At 43.9% G+C, this 22,632-nt stretch overlaps 1 protein-coding gene across 3 annotated transcripts in view; it reads left to right on the forward strand.

The window, feature by feature from the left end:
- GPATCH8 (G-patch domain containing 8) overlaps nt 1-22,632 on the forward strand; it is an 84,922-nt gene that overhangs the window by 17,943 nt on the left and 44,347 nt on the right. For 2 of the 3 annotated variants that reach the window (XM_053363178.1, XM_053363179.1), the window contains 2 exons: nt 7,408-7,482; nt 19,920-19,992. In XM_053363178.1, the coding sequence (XP_053219153.1) occupies nt 7,408-7,482; nt 19,920-19,992 (148 nt within the window). Of the gene's footprint in view, nt 1-7,401; nt 7,483-9,266; nt 9,302-19,919; nt 19,993-22,632 lie in introns of those variants that run through there. The other variant, XM_053363180.1, reaches the window with a different exon arrangement.

Raw genomic sequence — 22,632 nt, forward strand, 5'->3', positions numbered from 1 at the left:
CAAACAGGAATCTTTTCCAGTGCTACCTGGAGATCCCAGTATTGAACCTGCAGCCTTTTCCATGCAAAGCATATGTTTGTTTATTTGTTTTATTGTACAGTGGAACCTCAGTTTTTGAACATCTCGGCTGCCAAACGTTTCGGAAGCCGGACGCCAAAAACCCAGAAGTGAATGCTTCTGTTTTCAAACACGCCTCAGAAGCCGAACAGCTTCCGAGGCGCGTTTCTCAATTTTCTCCATTCACTTTGCTGACAGCCCTTTGATTTTCAATTTTCGAACGTTTCAGATGTCAAACAGACTTCTGGAACAGATTACATTCAGAAGCCGATGTTTCACTGTACTTGTTTCTTACCCTTCCTCACAATTGGAGTACAGAGGAGTGAACAATAGAGTATTATATATATGGCACAATTAAAAAATAATAATGTAACAGCATCATAACTTACAAAGTAGCAGTGTGAGCAAGATGATTACAGTCATACCTCATGTTATGTCCGCTTCATGTTACATTCTTTCAGGTTACATCCCGCGGCAACCCAGAAGTACCAGAAAGGGTTACTTCTGGATTTCACCACTTGTGCATGTGCAGATGTGCAAAATGACGTCACATGCACAAGCGGCAAATTGCAACCTGCGCATGCGCAGACGTGCCTCTGCGGATTGCGCTCTTTTCATGTTGCGAACGGGCCTCCGGAACGGATCCCATTCGCAACCAGAGATACCACTGTAATTACTTTCCAAAAGCCCGAGTGATGAAAGGTTTTTACATAAAGCCAACCCGGAGTTTGTGGGCACTAGAGAAGGCCCCTGTGGCCCCTCTGTATCTGCCGGTGTCATGCTGATGACCCTGCACCCTACAACAACTCAATCAGTACCTCTCTGCTAGATCTTGGTAGCAAAGATGGACATGGATTGAGAGGGCATGTGGTTGGCCTAACGCAGCAGTCAGCAAGGCTTACGGGGCATGGGCTGGATCACTCCCACGCAGATCCTCCATGGGCTGGACCGGCGCAGCGCGATGCCGGAAATAGCATCTGCACATGTCCACAGCGCCGGAAATCGCTTCTGCCCAGACACCGGAAATCACGCCTGCGCAGAAGCAATTTTCGGCGTCTGGGCATGTGCAGAAGCGATTTCTGGAGCCGCGGAAGAGACTCCCCGCATCGCGCTGTGCTGGTTTAGTGCAGTGCGCGGGGACTCGCTGAGCGGGTGGCTCAGGTCGGGGCGGGTTGTGGGCCGGTTAAACAGCCTCCATGGGTTGCTTCCGGCCCATGGGCCGCAGGTTGGGGACCCTTGGCCTAACTCCTGCAAACATCCATGCTGCATCATCAGGCCATGCTAGCTGAAACGGGTCCTAGGAATTCTGAACAAACAGTTCCTCAACACCTCCGCTAGAAGCTGTGGCATAGTGTTTGGACTGCATGTCAGAGTCTTTGCCCTCAAGGTGGTTTTACAGAACTTGGCACTGCCAAGTTTTCAGACGACCTCTCTGTGATTTAAGAAGTCCTCTCACTGCTCCAAAACTTTCTGCTGGGTGGTTCAATGAGGATGCAGTGGAGCTGGATAATTAAGCCCCCCCCCCCACTGCCAAGCTCCTTCCAGAAGATTAGCTTGCGTAACACTATTAATAACCATGTTCTGTAAAAGCAGCTGTACCTTGTCTTAAGCCACAAACGGGCATGTGGTCTTTGCAAGTATGCTAAGTTCATGTTGCTCCCACTGCAGACAAGGCTCTCTTCTCCTGTAGCAATTCGTGCTTTGTACACCACTGTTTGAGTGGTGTATGCCATGGTAAACGTGGAGGGGAGATAGGCATTCCCAAATACCCAGGAACACAAGGCATGTGTGTACTTGGCTGCCACAGTTGGCCATGAGTCTCCGGCAGCTTTCCATTGCTTGTTGGAGACACGTATCTCCTTTTTATACGATGTTCATCACAGCAATCGCTGTGAAATTTCAAATGTGAGTTAGCTCTGGGGGTGCATTGTCTAGTCATAGCTCATTTGAACTTGCTGTTTGCTTCAAGCGCAAAGCTTTCTGCTTCTAAGGGGTACAAGACGGTTCCTGTAGGAAACAACTTCTGTAGATAGGAAAGAGGGTGCCTTAAAGAATTTAGACCCCCCCACACAAAGGAGAGGGAATGGTCACTGTATATGATATACGATGTACAAAACTAGATGTATCTAATTAAAACAGTATTGCATTTCTCCCCTATCATTTACAAGTACTCTCATGTTAGAATATAATGAAGTTTTCTAAACAGAATCAAAACACTGCTGAGTTCATGAATCTTCCAGGGTTTCATTTTTTTTCTTGCTCCTTGAGGATTTTCATGTAGAGCTGGAGCCTTGGGGGGAATTCACAGCTTGATTCTCATGATTTGGTGGCAACTATTTTATTTTGCCTTAGAGATCTTTCCATGCAAGAGTCTATATTGTGGATGTACAGTGCAAACATGCATAACGTAGAGACATGTTCAGTTCTGTGGAAACTGTAATGTAATGAATGAACAAACAATTTCTTCAAATGAGGGGTGTTCCTTTGTGCAGTGGACATCTCTCTCCTGCTTTTGCCTTACTCCAGAAAAAAAAAATGAAGACCTAGGTGGAACAGCTGAGCATGCTTCCCTGTTCCAGCAGACAAAAGAAAATCTCCTGGCTTTTACAACAGCTTAATTACAATGCTGAATTCTGCCCTTGAGAGAATCTCTTCATTTGAAAACATTCTGGATCATTTTCTAATTTAAACAGTCAATGCATTTGAAAGGTAAATTATTAGCTTCTCCTAAATAAATATACATGAAAATGGGCACTTTTAAGTTGGCATTTGGCTCCCAACCTATTCGCTGAGTTGTTTTTGTTGAATTGAAGTGAGCATCTTCAAATGTTGAAGTACCCTAGAAATGTAATTGCAGTCTGAAAGTAGGGAGGCTGGCAGTGGCATTTAGAACGGCTGACTAACATCCATTTCACAGACCAGTTCTCTGGTGGGGTGGGGGGTTGGTTGGGCATGTGCTGTCAGCACTCAGAGCAGCTCAAGCCCAGGCAAGTGTTTGCTTTAGCATGGTGGAGCTTCCACCTAGATTTCTTTGAATAATTGACCCTCACACCATATCAGAAACCCATGCAGAAGTTCCAGGGGTTGTTTGAGTAGCTGCTGTTCAAGAAGAACATATGTGGAGCCTCTTTGGACCCACAGAATTAAGTTTCATGGATCTTTGGGACCAGGCAGGACTTCTGTAATGCTGTGCTGTGCTGGTAGTGGGTTGCACTCTAAGGCAGGCATAGGCAAACTCGGCCCTCCAGATGTTTTGGGACTACAACTCCCATCATCCCTAGCTAATACTGTATTGTTTTAATTAGTGTTTTTATGGAGCAGTCAAGTAATTTCGTTGTCCCCGAGAGGGGGCAATGACAATAAAGATATTATTATTATTATTATTATTATTATTATTATTATTATTATTAAACAGGACTAGTGGTCAAGGATGATGGGAGTTGTAGTCCCAAAATATCTGGAGGGCTGAGTTTGCCTATGCCTGCTCTAAGGTTAAAGAACCTGGAGGATAAGGAAGCAAGACCTCTTCTGCACTTCTTCCTCCTTACATTATTAGAGTTACATGATTAGAGATGGGTATGCTTAAGTCACGTGCCTTCACATTGCGACTTTAGAAGATACAGTGGTACCTCAGGTTAAGTACTTAATTCGTTCCGTAGGTCCGTTCTTAACCTGAAACTGTTCTTAACCTGAAGCACCACTTTAGCTAATGGGGTCTCCTGCTCCCACGCCGCTGAAGCACAGTTCCTGTTCTCATCCTGAAGCAAAGTTCTTAACCCGAGGTACTATTTCTGCATTAGCGGAGTCTGTAACCTGAAGCATATGTAACCTGAAGTGTATGTAACCCAAGGTACCACTGTAAATGGAAAATGAGTTGAGCTTTGTTGCATAGAGACACTTTATTTAGAGGACCGTTTCCATGTCCCAGCAGCATCTTAGCTTGGTTGGCTCTGATTATTCTTCATAAGCTACATGAGAAGCAAGATGCCCACTAAGGGAGCTCTCCAAATGCTAATGCAGAAACGGAGCAAATCCATTGCCCTTCATTGTAGAACTTTCTTCAATTTTCTGATCCCTCAGATTAGAAGATCAATGCAATGCACTTTAAGACTTTCTGGTCCCTATTAGCCTCCATACTCTAGTCCAGGGACCAACATATGAGCAGAGCAACATGGTCCTCCCATCTGGTTTCTCACATTTAACTACAGAAACAGAAATGGAGGAAAGAGATGCCTGCAATTTTATTGCATGGCATGCTGCGAGAAGCAGGATTGGCATAATCCCAGGTGTCTTATGTTGTTTAGACTTTTGAAAGTTTGAGTCTGGTGTCTGTAAGAATTTGAAAGTCCCTTTCTGGGGCTTTTCCTTCAAGATATGCATTACATTTTTTATGTTCTGTATGTCTTCCTGTTAATAAAATCACAGCTCTAGGCTTGACAGGGAGGTGGAAACCTTGAACAGAAGCAGAGGGGTGATGCTACTGCTGTTTGCTGCTTCTCCCCATCCCAGCCTTTGCTAATGCTTCATGTCAGAAAGGAGCTGAAAGTACCTAACTGGCATGAGGCCTGCTTCTAGGAAGGAGAAGGGTGAACTGGCATTTGTGCCAGTTCTCCATTTCCATTTTCCAGGTCTCTTGTCCCTTTGTTTTTCTGTGCATACACAGCCTTTGTGTACTAATGAGCAGACTTGTTGTGGTCAAGTATTGTACATTTTAAGTGCCTGTCCTTTCTGATATAAAGCAGGAATGATTCCATTTGTAAATTTCAGCTTTTTTGCGTGCTTGATAGTTTGGCAGCAGAGTAGATTTAATAGCCAGATGTTTATGGCTAGAGGGTTGGTCTGGTCTTGTTACTTTTGGAGCTGAACCTGCATTCAGCATGTGTGCTGCATTGCTTAAATTTGCAGAATGTATTTGCACCACAAAGCAAAAAGCCTGTTGTGCTTCATTTATTTTGGAAATAACTTCGAGGGGCCTGTCACGTAGGCTGATTCTTGCCTTTGTTGTCTGGGATTTTGGCAGTTAAACGTGATAAACAGGCCAACTGAGCCATTTAGCATGACCCTTTGTGGACAAAGATAATCTCACAGTGTGCTTGGTTACCAGTGAAAGCCTTTTTGGAGCTGTGGTGCAACATTCTGTTTTCTGTGCTGTTATTTTGCCCTAAATTTCCCTCAAATCCTAGTTCTAAGATCCAGAATTGCATGGGAGCAGCATTTATCCACAGTTACCAGACCTCCAAACTCTTCTGCATCATGAGGGTCTTGCTTACTTTTCTGGGTACGGTCATTAAGATACATGTAATAGGCTGCTGGTTCTCTTGTTTGAGTTTTTGGGAACTAGTGGAGACAGAAGATGGCCTTATGTGTTACCTGAATAGAAACTCAGGTGCTTGACTCCATCCTCAAATTTAGATTAATGTTAAAGATTATATATTACAGATTTGTCAACCATAATAATGTGTATGGGGCAAAACCTCATAGAAGCTACTGTGCTGTATTTTTTCTACCCTGCCTACCCACCTGCTGCAATGTCAAATAAACAAGTCTGGTAAAATAAAGGTTCAAGGGGTATTTATCCCTCTTTTCCCTTGGCTTGGGTTTCAGCTCCTCTTCTCTCCCATGCATGCTCAAAAGAAGGGAGGGAGATGGGATGGGCAAAGTGCCTGTAGCATTATTCTGTGTTTCCATAGAACAACACTGATAGCACCTTTGTGAGGAAGAAAACAGGTTAAACAGAGTTGCATGGTGGTGGTTGCCTAAGGAGCTACCTTTGACCTCTAATCATAAAGAACCACCAGCAGTTTAAGGCTGAAAGGATCACAGGGACTCAGTTATTGATAGGAAACTGCTGAACATCGTGTCCCCTCACCACATAGAAAATACCAGCAGGCTTGCTCAATACAGTGGACGCTCGGGTTGCGAACGTGATCTGTGTGGGATGCACGTTCACAACCTGCAGCGTTCGCAACCCACGTCTGTGCACACGTGGGTTGCAATTTGGTGCTTCTGCGCATGCGCAATCACCAAAACCTGGAAGTAATCCGTTCCGGTACTTCCGGGTTTTGGCGGTCTGTAACCCGAAAAAACGCAACCTGAATCGGCTGTAACCCGAGGTATGACTGTATTCTTTCCCACCCTAACCTCCAGTTTTTCAGATTGCCATGGTCATGGTGCACACATTTCTCCAAAGCTTTTTCTGTGTATCTAAAATACTAGGAACCTTGTTCCTTTTTTTAAAAAAAGAAAAGGTGCAAGGTTCTGTTCTTAACTTGGAATTGTAAGTTCACAGATGGTGAAATAACTCTGCTTTTTTAAAAAAGTGCATGCAGCATGGGAGTATTCAAAGAGATAATGCAAGCTTTTGGGGTTGTTTTTTTAAACTCTCTCCATCTTGGGGCTTGAACAAAAAGAAGCTTACCCATTAAAAGTGCTCAGTTTGCCTATTTTCTGGGAGAAAAATTGCCTAAAAGCATAATATAGCCTTACTATTCTGAACATATGGTACATCTTCAGCTGATATTGAGCTGTCTGTTTTGCTGTTGAGCAGCTAATATTGAAATGTCAGGTGATCTCAGGACATTTCATATCCAATAAAAGCTGCAGATGAAATGGTTTGAAATGTTGCAGCCTCTTCATTACGTCAGTATCAAGGCAAATTAGTTTAGAAGCCATGGCTGTGCTTTTTCTGAGTATCTAGAACAATTCTGAAAATGTCTGGGTGCTCTACCTTCAAGTAATCACCCCCCATCCCCACTGAAAATGATGCCCATGAATCCTTCCTTGTCCATCTCCATTGATTCCATATATGATATATATACCCTATATGGAATATATGAAAAAGGTAAAGGGACCCCTGACCATTAGGTCCAGTCGTGACCAACTCTGGGGTTGCGGTGCTCATCTCTCTTTGTTGGCCGAGGGAGCTGGCGTACAGCTTCCAGGTCATGTGGCCAGCATGACTAAGCCGCTTCTGGCGAACCAGAGCAGTGCACGGAAACACCGTTTACCTTCCTGCCGGAGCGGTACCTATTTATCTACTTGCACTTTGACGTGCTTTCGAACTGCTAGGTTGGCAGGAGCAGGGACCGAACAACGGGAGCTCACCCCGTCACAGGGATTTGAGCCGCCAACCTTCTAATTGGCAAGCCCTAGACACTGGTTTAGACCACAGCGCCACCCGCATCCCGTGAAATATATGTAACATAGAGCAAATACAGAAATATAGCATGATCAGCTAAGGAAGGAGGTTCTATATGTCTGGGCCTCGACTGATTATAAACTTTTAGCACCAAACCATGCAGAACTGTTTGTCCTTTATGCTGAAAACAACGTTTTGTTCTTCTCTTGCAGGGTAATCACTTTGATCAGTATGAAGAAGGCCACTTGGAGATTGAACAGGCGTCCTTAGACAAGCCTATAGAATCGGTAAGAAATCAGTTTTCATTCTCAAGCCCCGAGCAAGTGCAGCTCCACTAGCCAAGTTCAGATCTTACATTTAGATTAAGGAACTCAGGGATGTGTTTTAGTATATTTGCATGCCTTATGTTAACATTAAAAATGAGGCAAGTCACTAATCAATCTAATCTGAAATGAGAAGAAAAAGCTATCTCACCTCAAATTGAAATAATTTATAGCAGCTGATTGTGCTAAATGTTGAAAACACATCTTTTATGGCCCGAGTGGATATTGAGGAGTAAAATATATTTTGCTCTTCCTTAGTTCACATTTTCTTTGGCACAAGGAAGAAGACTGTAGAGCAAAGAAGCAGCATTAAGAAGAATTTAGTATAAATAGGTTGCATAGGATTCTTTTTAAAACTGCCTATGGCATTAATAAAAATGTTGGTGCAAATCTCCTTCTACCTGAACTTCCTGGTGAGAGACTACAGACAGGAAAGAGAAGAGCCACTTGGCTTGCTTTCCCTTTTAAACATGTCAGGTTTTTGAACTCTCTTAATCATACCACATTTGTGTGTTCTCCCCCCCGCACCATGGAATAGCTGTAGTTCAGCTGCCCAAATGCCCCTTTGAGCTTCATTATTTAATATTTGTGTTGGGCTGTAATGTCATTGGAGTTGCAGTTTAAAAAAAGATGTGATGGATACATATAAAGTATTATGGATAAGGCTGTGGAAATGAAAACAAAACAAATCCCCAGCATTTTCAGGGCTGGATTAAAAGAATTATGTCTGACCCCTTTACAACATTCTGTCCTGCTCCATCCTCTGAATTTTATGCCACATCCTTCCTTGGTGTTTACTCTTTGAGGATCCTGAGATGCCTTTTGCCTTCTGATCTCCTCTTCTTTTGAGCCGTCTCTAAGGCAGTGCAGAGCACGACAAGGCTCCACCTCTCTCCCCCACCTCAATTCATAATCACCCTTGCAGTTTTACCCTGTGGGATGAGCTGTAGTGTAAGCAAGCATGGTAGTTGAGACTGTTGCGCACCTGCTGGCCACCCCTAAAGTAGCAGTTCAGAAGGTGAGCAAGCCCCCTCTGAAACTTGAGTAATGTTGAACCAATCCCACATCAAGAAGCTGTGCATGAGTTGAGTAGGTTTCCTGTGCCAAACACAAACAAGGGAAACATATTGGTTGAACAATTCCTACGACCCCACATGTAAGATCATTGGGTCCTGGAATCTTCCTTAAGAGCCTTGGAACCTATGAATCCTCAGGATGTTACTCTTCTTTTGTGTTCTCCAAAGTTGCAAAGGCAGTTTGTCTAAAAACTGTTCTTTGCAGGTGTAGAATAAGGGCATATTGACATTTGTATGGTAATAATGTCAAGAATGACAAAGCAAATTGACCCCCATCAGCATTCTAGTGCTTGCAGTCGGCCCTTGTCACAACACAGCACTTGCTCCTTGCCCTTTCCTACATGTTCTTATTTTGCTCTCTTTCTACACGGTGTTGCTCTTTGCTGATCAGCCCACGCGGCTTTCACCGTGATCAGTAGGAACCTCACCTGTGAAGTTAATCCAGCCCTGTTAATGCTTTGTATACAGAGACTACTGGCTGTAGGCTCTCTGGAGTCCCAATTTAGGAGCACTAAAAACCTTATAAAAAAATAGTGTTAGGAACGAAGCAATATACATATATTTGCTTTCCTGTGTAGTAGATTGGTGTTTGTGTGTGAGTATTTGTGTGCGTGTTGAGATGTTCACAGAAATTTACACAACTTGGGGTGTTCGACGTTTTTTCTTCCACAGCAGTTGGCCCAAATTAGCTAAGCAGCCATGACCTGGTTTGTATTTGCACGGTCTGCATTTTTAATTTCTTTTCTAGGGTTTCCTCTCCTCCTTTCTCCTCTCCCCCCTCCCCCATTTCTTATTTCTGTTCTTCTGGTCCAGTGAACACTGCATTCAGTATCTACTGTCTTATTGTGCTGGCATGATGCTAGAATTAGGCATGGCGGTCACTGATGACACATGAAATAATGCTGCAGAGGTGGGTGGGAAGGATAGTGGTGATGCAGCTGCATTTGATTCTCTTGAATTATTCAGCGTTGTTTGTGTGTACATGCACACCAATTGAAATGCGAAGCCAGCTTCCCTCTTTGCAAATGTCATGGAACAGTATTGCGTGCCATGCTGGCGATGTTCGTAATAAGACAAATGACGCTGTGTTCCATAGTCATTCATGCTCACAGGGTTCCCTTCTCTGCCTATGCCAGAAAGGGACTGTGAGCCCATGAAACCCCATCCCCTTTCATAGCTAAGAAACTGGGGCTTTCCTGTTATCACCAGAGACCTGTCTCATTGATTGCATTGCAATACAGCAGCTGTAGAAAAATCTCCAGTGCCTCAATGTTTGCTTCTGGACCACAGATCTACAGAATGAACCAGTTTCTTATTTTTCTAAGCAACATGCCCCAAAGTTGTTTTTTTTAAAAAAAAATGTTCTGAGTTGAACACCCTCCCGCCCATGTTAGTGGAGAGTTTAAAATCAGCATGTGGTCCTTTCAAGGTGCAAAATGCTTTCACCTTGATGTTTTTTGTGCAACAATCTGTAATTCTCCCCCCCCCCCACCTCAGTTAGAGCCATGTTGGTTTAGTTGAACTCAGGTAGCTCTTAGAAATCAATGGGGCATGCTAGTTGTGGGTTGACTTAAAGGCCTATTGATTTCAGAGGGAACTAAGTGCCGCTCACTCAGCCTGGGTTCAGTTTGTTATCTTTAATTAAACTTAAATCAGATTTACAGGAGAAAACCTCAATAAATGGTTTAAGCGAGTTACCTGATGAGGAGCAGTTTAGATCCAGGTCATGGAAGTCACAGCCCACCTCCACTTGTTATTATCATGCTGGTGTTTTAATTCCTATCCAAACTTATTATTTTCTTTGCCCAGTTTAAATACCCAGATTTCCATTTTAGGTGTTGCATCACCTATCTCTTGGAGCAAAGCTTTTTGTCCAGTGTCATAACATGATGTGGACTCAGTTTGGCTGGGAAGGGGGGGGCCAGGGCCACCATGGAATCTTAAAGAATTCCCATGTCCACCAGGTGGAACCCCCACAAGTGCGGGAGGTGTCTTAAGGCAAACCTGTATTTCAAATAGGACTGAATGTTTGACTGGAGAGAAAAGATTTAGTCCATCATCTGGCTGTATATTGTCAAATAAGTCAAGTACCTCAAATGCATTAACTTTATTAGAACAGCAAGAAAGATTTTAGTTTTCCCGATCTCTCCATCTCCATAAGCTGATGTGCCATTGCAGCAGTCTAATGTGTCTTCAGCTCTTTCAGCAGTAACTGTTTTTGCATACGCGAATCTTATCCCTCACAAGAGTGTGGCAAAGCAGACAGCCAAGTCACCTGGAGGTGATACTTCTTGGTACTTCCAGCAAAATGGAGTCGCGGGCAGTCCTAGGTAGCAACCTTTGTCACTTATGACTGCTTGTGTTCTTGTTCTGACTTGGAGGTGCCAACAGCAGTTATAGCAGGTGGCCAATTGGAGAAGACTTGCTGTGCTGTTAGGTTTGCCCTAATAGGGGGACAGCTAGCCCTTTTCTTTCCATAAAGAAAGAAAATAGTAAGCTGTCACCTACGCAGTGACATTCTTAGTTTCATTAAATAGTTGGCAATATGTGAGCATGAGTGGCAACCCTAATTGCAAAAGGAGGCAATAAGATATGCAGTTAATTTTTTTAAATGTATTGTCCACTCACAGACTTATTCAAATAACTGAAATAGCTTTAAAATTTCCAGAGAGCCTAGATCAATAGTTCCCAAACAATTGTGGGCCACTGCCCCCTTGGTTTCATAAACTCACCCCCAGTGCCCCCTACCCCATAAAAAGCCTTATTCAGAATAGTGGTTTGCATGACCCGCTAAGGAAGATAATAACTCAGTAAAATTCAAAACAGTAACAATTACACATTTATTCAAATGCCCCCCAAAGCTGTTTTATTTAATTAATTCATCAACTTGATCTAGTGATACCAGCTTTTCATTTATACCTCCAGCGCCTTCAGCTGCCCTCTTGCCTCTTAGCGACCCCCTGGATAATCTCTCTGCTCTCTAGAGAGTGATACTAGAGAGATTCCCATTTTGGGAAGCACTGGCTTAGATTGTTGAACACTCAGGCTTTATTCAGGTTCTTGTTGTGTTGTTGTTTTTTTAAAAAAATACTGGTTAGATCAACGAAGCGGAAAGTTTTAGTCTCTCAAAGTACATGATTAGGGAAGATGTTTGTCCAATGGACTCTCAACAGCTACGGACCGTGTTTTGGGAAGTTTATTTTCCAGCATGACTAGAACAGCTGTGAGTGTATATGAGGAAAAGTGAAACACTTTGAAAGGCTTAGTGCCGGAATGTGCTCTGATAGCAGTCATTGTTGCTAACATTTAAAAACACAGTGCTTAAAGCATTTCTGCTCACCCTTGGGAAGCAATATAACACAGAACATTTCCTTTTACCATTCAATGTTGAAAACTGATTTTTTTTCTTTCCAGCAGCAAATAAAACCCAATTTTCAGCTGGAAACGTAAAGTGGATTTACCATAAGGGCTTAACGGTAGTAAGTAAAGCCTTCTAAAACATAAGTGGATTTAAGTTTCTAAAGAGCTGTTGAGATCTCTTGGTTCTGGAAGCTATATAAAGCCCAAGGGATACTCCTGGAAAACTCTGGGGAATGGCTTTGCTTGGGAACACAGCTGAATTCACATGTGGCTCTGCAGCATTATCTATTGAGGAGATCCTTACCTGTATTGCTACAACATGGAACTTGATAGTGACTGGAATAAACTTGGTTTGGGAGTCTACAGATCTTTGCATTAGTAAAGAACATGATGCTGTTTACATAATTCTTCAGCAACTGGTGGCCAGAATAGAAAATGTCAACATTCTCCCTCACTGGGGATGCTTTTCTCCCCAACTGCTCTATCTCAGGCTAGTGTTTCAGCCCCACACACTTCAACACTGCTATAGCCTCTATCATGTAGCCAGCAGGCCAAAAAATAAACTAGTTCAGGTCTTTTCTTTAACAGTTATTGCCGTGTGTAATGAATCCCTCTTTGGGGGCATTCTCATTAGAGTTTTGGGGGTTCATGGGACCTTGACTCATCTCTAAATATCTTTGGGCATGTCATTTCCATCTTCTGTTGGTACGGTATCAGGTGTCGTGACCTCAGAAGTTTGATGGCGATGATTAATTAGACAAAAACAGAAAAATAAATTGCACACTTAAATTGCTTTGAAGGACCAGGTATTGAAACATTAGAACATGTCCATCATGAATGAGAGATAGTTGATGTGGGTGGAAGAGAGTTGGCAGGTTGGAAGATGGGAGCAAGATGAAGGTGATCTGCTGCAACAGAGTCAAGTTGCTGCTTGGAGGACGTGTGTCAAGGAAGTTTCTTAAGAGTGAGACAGTACTACATACTATTCTGGCTTATCTGGTCTGGCTACTTTTCTTGAGGTTTCCTCCTGTAGTTGGAGCTGGACCCCACATAACGTTTCTCATGACATCCACAATTTTCCTGGGAGTAGTTTGCAGACATCCATAGGGTTCCTTTTGAAGATAGCCACCCAAGAGAGGAGGCTGAATTTGCCTGCACCACAATGGTGTCCTCAAATCTAGAAAGAACTACTACAGCAGTCCCTATCATCTCCCACTTTCTTGCAGAAAGCAGGGGACTGCCTCCAACCTTCCTTCCATCCCTGTCCTTAAAGTTAAAAATCTCCTGTTAAGTCCAGTAGGTGTAGCCTATCCTGGCTTACCTGCTGTCCTGCTGATGTGCCACAGGAGTTGCAGCCCAAAGGTGGTCATGTAGAAGACAACACAGTGGAGAAAACTTGATAGAATTGTCAAGACTTGTCCAAATATTTTCCTTGGCTACAGTTCCAATTTTCTGTGCACTTAATGTTTATCCAATTACAGCAATACATGCATGGGGGAGGAAGGCAGTAAGAGGCCCAGAATAATTAGACAAACCATACCTTTTCTGTCCCATTGATGTGTCACAAAAGGAAAACAGCTTCTCACCATTTTGGATGGGAAGCAAGGTTGCCTTAAGGCCTGCTTTCTTTCTAGTTCTATCCCCTTCCTCTCTACCCTCACCAACAAAGATGCCACTGTGCATATTATTAATCTGTGTCTCAGGGCTGTGTCTTGAGAGCTGCAGGCGAGTTGATGCTGGCCAAAGTTAACTTATTCCAAGCACACTCTGATGAGACTTGGTTTTTGTCACATTGTATATCTCTACCGATCTGTGGACTCCCCAGGTTCCAAAGTATGTAACTTGACACGGCTGCCAATTTGACATTTAGCAGCAGCCTGTACGTTGCTGAGCACTATAAATACTGTGCTTTCTAGAGAAGCTGAATGGTGTAGCACTACTCTTGGACTATTCTCTTTCCTTCATTGTGTCATATGCAGTAAGCTCTAGGTTTTTGTTTTGGGGGATCTTTTTCTTTTCTTTTCCTTTATCTCCTGTTTTGCATGGGATCACCCTTTGTAGCACCTAGTCTTCCTGCTTATGGGTTCTTTGATACACAGTCAGCATCCCTTATGGAGCCACTCAAGAGATAGCGATACCTGTCAGTCTTCGTCGGGTGGGACAGGGGCCTTTTGGGGACAAATTTGACATGGACTCTATTCACCTTCTCTTCTTTCTTTCCTTAAATGTCAAACTACTCATGGACACACCACTCATCACAGCCTCATTAAGCAGCTATACATACAGCCTTTTCTGAGGAAAGGGTTATGCCTCTGTTGTTACCATTCCTGAATGATCATTATATCCAATGAGGAGGAGTATGACACCCGAATGCTTGTGGATCATCTCAAAATCCCTGGCTGGTCCAGTTTGATATTTCATTGCTGCTCATTGGTTAGCCCCTGATTTACTCCTTGAACAAACCAGGGTGATCATTCTGCTATAATGGGCTTCTGGAAGGCTACCCAACCTTTCCTGTTGGTTGACCTCACACATGGCAGAAGCCCCTCCATAAATCTTAAGAGGAAGTTGCCTTCAAACCACTCCCATTGGCAGTGGCATTGAAGGAGAAAAAATGGGGAAGGTGACGGCTGAGAAGGCAGCTAGCCTCACTTTTGCTGCTTTGGTGCCTCATACGTTGAGCATTTGACATTATTTGGAAGAGAAGAGGACTACATGTTGAGCATGGGGATGATGACAGGCTCGAAGCTTTACCTTTTCATATATTGAAAGGTGCTCACCCTCTTGAGTGGCTTGGAAAGTGTGGTGCTAATGTGTATAACCCTCCTCAGGTTTTTTCCCCCTCCTCCTTCCCCATGTCCCCCTCTAACGTTTGTTTCTCCTCCCGCCCTTCACTGTGTCAGTCACAGCGCTCTTAAAACTCCCAGCTGGTCTTGTATTTATTTTATGCTTTCATTCTTCTTTAATAAGTACATTACTTGCAAGCAGTGAATTGAAAACAAAGCAAACGAATTAAAAACAAAAACAAATTACCATTAGTTGGTTGGACAGTTTCTTACTTTGTGTTACATTTAACTGTTCTTTTGACAGCCCAGTTTTTAAAGCCAGGTTCGTATGGAAATGCTTTCACTCCACCTGCACCGCTTTTGGAAATAGCATAACAGCTTCATTTGTCTGTTTCTTTTTAGTGCATTCATAACACAACACATGGAGCACAATGTCTCATCTGGGCGGTAGCTGTTTCCTTTTGCAGGAGCGGGAGTACGAGCACAGCTGTTTTTCTGTCAGAACTTCTTGCCAGCCTGATGTTGACATTTTTTATTGAATAACTTTCCCCATCTTTGCTGCATTTTTCCATATTAAAAGCCATGGAAAAGGTTTTTTTTTTAAAAAAAATTATTATCACAGCTACATATTCCACGCCACCCCGAACAATCTCAGCATCCATTTGTTGACAGAAATAGAGCCAAGCGGAGTGGTATGGGCATATTGAAGGAATCACAAGGTCTTCAGGAACACACAAAAAATCTAAAACACACTCCAAATGAGCTAACCCCTGGCCATGTAAAGCCCAATTAGGATTGAGCATGTTCAGTTGACCAAAAAATGAGTGCCAGTTGAAAAACAAATGGAAAACCAGGGAAAGAGGGGTTTTAATTTGTTTTCTCTGGCTCCTAATAGTGTATCCAGGAAAGGTGTGGCTGGCTGGAACCCTGAACAGGAGCGCTCCTGTTAGGGACGGAGGATATGCTGCAGGTCACACTGTTATTGAACAAAACCAAGTGCCCATTAACTATCACCACACTGACAGCGGAGTCCTGTACATGTCTATGTAAAAGTAAGCCCCGTGCCGTTTAGTGGGACTCTCACTCAGGTGTGCATAGGATTGCCACTTAAAATACACATGAACATACCCTCTGCACTCACGTATGAAGCTGCCTTGTGCTGGATCATATCATTGGTCCAGCTAATTAAGTATCGTCCACTCTTAACGGGCATGTGCTCGCCAAAGATTCAGGCAGAGAACTCTTTCTCAGCCCTACTGTCTGAGACCCCTGGGATCTTGTATATGCAAATCATGTGTTCGATCATTGAGCTATGGCCACCCATGGACATTGTGGTGGGGCAGCACCATTCAGCTGACTTCCTGAGTTGCTGCAGCTTACTGGGAAGGAGAGAAGCAGGGAGGTTGGGTCATGCAAATACACCAGGCCAGAATGGTTCCACTCAACTTTTTCTACTGTGCTGACCTTCTCACTGCCTCACCCATCCCTCTAGGCAGCAACTCAGTTGTCAGGAGGTCAGCTGAGTGCCACTGCCCCATCATTCTGCCTGCTATTGGTTATGGCCCCAATTCCAGGGGTTTTCATTGGCTTATGCATAAATTTAAATGGCTTGAGGATTGTAAAAGATAAGACAGTAAAATTTTGGTGGGGTTTTGTTAATACTTTTTTCCCTTTTTGTTTTTGCCTCTGCCGAAAGAGTTTTCCGTTTTTCGAGGTGCTTCACCAGACGAATTTCCCTATGGGCTTGCTTCGCAAGAAGAAAGCCCATAGGGAAATCTCCGGGGACAGCGGGCAAGCGCAGCGCGCCTTCGCCTCTGTCACCGGACCTCGTGGGGCAGCAGGCTGCTATCCGCAGCTTGGAGAGCCCTGCGGGGAACTCCTGCAGGGCTCCCCAAGCTACGGATGTCTGCCCCACGCGAGGGGCGCTCAGAAGCAGAGCGCCCCTCGTGCGGGGTAGCAGGCTGCTATCCGCAGCTTGGAGAGCCCTGCGGGGAACTCCTGCAGGGCTCCCAAAGCTACGGATGTCTGCCCCACGCGAGGGGCGCTCAGAAGCAGAGCGCCCCTCGTGCGGGGCAGCAGGCTGCTATCCGCAGCTTGGAGAGCCCTGCGGGGAACTCCTGCAGGGCTCCCCAAGCTGCGGATGTCTGCCCCGCGCGAGGGGTGCTCTGAAGCAGAGCGCCCCTCGCACCGGGCAGCAGGCTGCTATCCGCAGCCTAGGCAGCCCTGTGGGAACTCTTCTGAAGGCTGGCGGCGGGAGAAGGGCTTTTCTTCCCACCGCCAGCCTTCAGAAGGCTGTTCTGAAGGCTGGCGGTGGGGAGAAAAGTCCTTCTCCCCCCACCAGCCTTCAGAAGAGGTCCGGGGACAGACTGTCCCCGGACCTGGTCTGAAGGCGGTCTCCATAGGAACGCATTAGTTGATTTTCAATGCATTCCTATGGGAAACCGTGCTTCGCAAGACAAAAAACTCGCAAGAAGAAAAAACTCGCGGAACGAATTAATTTCGTCTTGTGAGGTACCACTGTAGCTCCATAATATGAAACAAAGGAGGGCTTCTCATCCTTTCAGAAAAGGTTTGAGCCATTGTGCTCAAATCTGTTTTAAGAATTGCAGTGAAACAGTAAACTTCCACAAGACTTCACAAGACACTTTTGGTGACTACAAAGGAGCCATTTTCTAAAGTGCTCTGAAAATCACTTCATCGATGTGCCCTATTTTTCCTGTAAGAATTTTGTAAGTCCTGAGCGCTGAATTTGAACAATTGGCTCAGCTCCATAATGAATGAAGCAGGTTATCTGGAAAGTTTCTTCTGGAAAAAGAGGCAAATTTCATTGCCTAAGTTTGAGCTGAAACTTTGAAGGTGGAGCTAAATGTTACCTCAGCATGTGGATATTCCCAAATCTGTGTCAGGAGATGATGGTGAGGGTGAAGAGGGGTGCTTGGTCTGTGCCCTCCCCTCTCTGTTCCTTCATATAGCCATTTTTCTCTTAGCTGGGTTTGCTTCTAGTTTTGGAGCCTAGCTGGGGGAAACTCGGTAATTAACTAGCAAAGGAGTCTTGCCTTGGAAGGGTTAAACACCCACAAATTGTTCCCTTCAAGCCCCTCTCCCTCATATTGACATTACGTAGGATTGGGAATCCTCTGTTTCCCTTGGTACGTCTAGCCACCTTAATTATGTATATCCTAGATCAGGGGTGAGGAACCTTTCTGGCTTCATGGATCAGATCCTCATCAGGATCATTCTCAGTGACCATATTTGACAGATGGGCAACGCTGTCCATCTGTCAGTCCTGTGATGTCATTGTGACGACATGTGATGGACAGGGAGACAGCCTTGCCCACCTGTAAAAAAAATCCCTTGTGCAGTTCTGCAAGCCTCCTCCCACCCATTTAAACACTCAGTTAGGAGTTTTAAAGAGGAGCATGCAAAGACTTTGAAAGGGTCTCCCCACTCTCCCCCCATAAGCGCCTGAAAGGGGAGTGTGAGGAGACTTAACAGAGGCTTCAAGACATCCCTATGCTCTCATTCTGAACTCTCAAGGCTGAAATGTGAGCCTTCCTCAAGCTAAGGTTACCAGATGTTCCCGTTTCCCGGGGACAGTCCCTGGATTTAAATATCAATCCCCATACAAAATCCATTAAAGTTGAAAAGTGTCCCCAGATTCATGGGGGGGGGGCTGCCTTTAAATGTGACGACTTCGTTAAAGCGCTTTTAAAAGTGCTGTTTGAAACAGCTTAAAGGAGAACTGTGAACTGTTTCAAACAGCACTTCTGCAAAGAGCTTTAATTCCTGCTCATCGGCTGAGTGGGGATTCAGTCCTGCTGCCTCGGCTGCTCCCTGCTGATAGCGGGTGGGCATGTCTTGAGGGAAATGGCTTCGCAGGCCATATTGGACACCCTGGTCAGCCAGGATTGGCCCAATGGCGAGAGGGTTCCCACCCCTGCCCTAGATTATGTGGGATTCGTGTGATTTTAATTCTACTGCTGTTGGAATAGCTCTGGACATATGATGAATGCAGCTTCCTCTCAACTTTGCTTCTAAAGTAATCCCCCAGGTATCCAAGCAAACTCCTTCGATACGCCTGGGCCCCAGGGCTTTCCTTGTTATAAATGCAGCACTTATCCGCAGGAGAAAACCTTTTTATTTTCTTTAACCGTTGTGCAAATAGCTGACACTGAATTGCTGCGGTACTTTCCCCTCCACCTACATTAATTTTTGACCATTTTGATTTTCTTTTCAAAAGATGAGACATTATGCTTGTTGTGTTTTCTCCCTACATGCACTAATGGTTCCTTGCTGTTTTAACCTGTTGCTAGGCCTGTTCCATTCTAACATCTTAGTACTTCTGTTAGCTTACATGTGAAATGCATCACCCAGTTTGTGCTTGAGCTCATCTTATTTTATATTTTAAATTCCTTTTAATCGGTTAATATTTTCAATTTGTTTTGTATTTTTTTTTTACTAACCTCACTGTATATTTTCAGTTTAACAATTGGCTGCATGCTAATATATATATCTATATACACATATATGTATATTATATATCTCTTGTTATATAATATATATATTATAGTTGATTTATTTTTATTTTTAAAGAAAACCCAATCAAGTCTAGCCTGGATTTTGCTCTGATTGTGTTTTGGTTTCTAGTGGTGGGGGCAAGTCTGACACTTAACAACTTAACTTGGTCTCTTTAAAGTCTGACACACAAACAAGTTTAAAAAAAAAGAAAAAAAGCAGACTAAGCACATCCGTTAGTTTTTCTTTGCACAAATCAAGTGGTGCTCTCTAGGTGATGGATATGATTGTATAAAGTAGCTTGATTTTATGCTTTTTAAATGTCATTTTTTTATTTTCTCCCCCATTGCTTCCCCTCCCCTTGTTATGCACAAAAGTTGCCCAGCACACCATCAGAAAGTGTGATGACCCTCCCTGAAACCCTGTTCCTGTGGAAAAATCTTGCCAGCAGGTGTTTTTTGTTTTTGTTTTTTTTGTTAATTATTTTTTATTATGTAAATATCTTTTCCCTTTTACTGGGCATATATTGCTCGTAAGTAGTTTTTATTTTATTTCTTTTGCATGCATATATGTAGAAAAATGTCTTGTTCATAATGTGTTTCTGTGGAAGAGAAGAATATATTATTGGAATATTTTTGGTTTGTTTCTCTGTTCTGTCTGTCAGGATAATATTGGACACCGCTTGCTACAGAAGCATGGCTGGAAGCTGGGCCAGGGCTTGGGGAAATCTCTCCAGGGTAAGTAAGAAATCTGATTTGTTTAAAATGCTCATTTTACTTCTGCTTACATTTCTAGATTTCTCCCCTTCCCTCAGCCCTCTGATTGTACCCATTGAGTTTTATGTTTCTCATATTGCACTCAGTTTCTCTTAATACACACAGGTCTAGTATTGGGTTTATTCTGTGAAATGTAGTTTTTATTTAACGCAGACTGAAAGCAAGGAGGACAGTACAGTTGGAGTCAACTTAGAGAAATTTGTATGCTGTCCTCTTGATAGCTGACCATAGTACCACCATGATTTTGGTTTGCAGATGAAGGCACAACCAAAAAACAAAGAAAGAAGAAGATATGAACTGTCTCAACTAGCCAGAAAATGGTTCTTTTGCTGAGATGGTATGTGTGTGTGTCCCAGAACAATGTGATTTGAAACTTGAGACAAAGAGGATGTAAAAGACATTAGCCTTAATTTAGTCAGGTTGCTTGTTGAGAGGTTAAATATCTTGATTTGACTAGTGTTTGACAGTTTCTAATTCCTTCCTTTTCCTGTTGTAACCTTTTAATTTGGACTTTAAAAAGATTCATATGAGAGAATAACTGATATGAGAGTTTTACCGCATTTGAGCTCTGGGGTGCTGTGTTGGGTAACCAACTTTTCAATTCCAAATTGGAGACTCAGTGAGTCATTTGCAGAGTGTGATATAGGCAGCCAGAGGAATAAAGAGACAAGTTTTGTTTTCTTCCTGGAAGCAGAATCCAGGCAGCTGTTGGTACCTAAGAATTACTGCATTGTCATACTGGTTATTTGGTTTAGCTCACTGTTAGGAGTTCTCTTTTGGTAAGTTGCATGATGGGAGTATTGCCATCAAACTCCTGATGCTCACTGCCTGGCTAGCGTGTGTGTATTTGTTTGTTCATTTTACGTGGAATCACTATGTGGAATGCACCACAGAGGGTAATGCAGGAATACACTTGTATTCATTTAATTGATCCTTCTATGCAAGCTGATACTCCAGGTCGAGTACATGAACAGTCCAAACAAAGTATTCAGTGCTGTCCTTTATACTGTTTTCTGCAAGCCAAGCCGTGAGAACTTTCAATATTCATTTGATGACACCCACAGTGAAAGGGCCCCTATTCAGATAAAAATGGGGGGGGAGCAGTTCTCCCTGTAGTCCAGTTTACAAGTAAAGTTTAAATTGTGTAAAATGTTAAATGGGGTGTGAAGGGCATAATATGATTTGAGAGGGATGTACATGCTAATTTTCTTGAGTTCTGGGGAGACTGGCTCCGGTTTCAAAATATGTTTGACTTTCATCTGCAGAGCTACAGTTTGATTTAACCTTGTGTTCCTCAGTAGGGTTCACAGGGCACCATGAGACCCCCAGCCCCTGCTGCCCGGCAAGCTCTTGCGTCTCTTCCAGTTTTTTTCATAACAGTTGGTTGTCAGGGATGTTGGCTGTGGTTTCTTTTTGTCTTTTGTTTTAGTTGGGTGTTTTTTTTTGGTATAGATATTCCGCTTGGTTTCTTTGCTGGGGGTGCGGGGATGGGAGCAGATTCTAAGCCATGGGTAGGCAAACTAAGGCCCGGGGTCCGGATGCGGCCCAATTGCCTTCTCAATCCAGCCTGCGGACGGTTCGGGAATCAGCGTGTTTTTACATGAGTAGAATGTGTCCTTTTATTTAAAGTGCATCTCTGGGTTATTTGTGGAGCATAGGAATTAGTTCATTATTTTTTCCTCCCAAAATATAGTCTGGCCCCCCACAAGGTTTGAGAGACAGTAGATTGGCCCCTGCAGAAAAAGTTTGCTGACCCCTGTTCTAAGCATCAACAGTTTATCTTTTCTGAAATGGGTATTTTTATGGTGACATGATGTCCTCATGTGCCCCCAGGCCCAGAAAGACTGGGGACCCCTGATTTAAGCTATTTTCCCACCAAACATTTTCAGCATGGCCTCTTTCTGGACTGCTGCATGCTAAGATGCAGAATCTTCACATACACGCTTACTATATTGCAACCAGCTGTGATGTGCGTGGACTGGATGGGAGGTTGCCTGCTCTTGATGGGGTTACACTCCCTCTGAAGGAGCGGGGACATAGCTTGGGGGTATGCCTGGATCCTTTGTTGTTGCTTGAGGCTCAAGTGGCCTCAGTGGTGCAGAGCACCTTCCTGCAGCATTGGCTGGTGGCCCAGCTGTGCCCACCTGGACAGAGATAGTGGTTGTCTATGCTCCAGTAACCTCTAATTAGATTACTGCAACACATACGTAGGGCTGCCTCTGAAGATGGATCAGAAACTTCAGCTGGTGCAGGATTCAGCAGCCAGGTTGCTCACCAGAGCAAGACGGTTTGAGCATTATTACATTGGTCCTGGACCGACTGCACTGGCTGCAAAATGGTTTCTGGGTCCATTTTGACCTGTTGGTTTTGACCTGTAAAGCCCTAAACAGCTCAGGACTGCAAAATACCTCCCTCCATTTGAACCTACCTAAACCCTGCAACCATCATCTGGCACGCGGGTGGCGCTGTGGGTTAAACCACAGAGCCTAGGACTTGCCAATCAGAAGGTCGGCGGTTCGAATCCCCATGACTGGGTGAGCTCCTGTTGCTCAGTCCCTGCTCCTGCCAACCTAGCAGTTCAAAAGCACGTCAAAGTGCAAG

Source organism: Podarcis raffonei, chromosome 13 (assembly GCF_027172205.1).
Source record: "Podarcis raffonei isolate rPodRaf1 chromosome 13, rPodRaf1.pri, whole genome shotgun sequence".
NCBI lineage: Eukaryota > Metazoa > Chordata > Lepidosauria > Squamata > Lacertidae > Podarcis > Podarcis raffonei.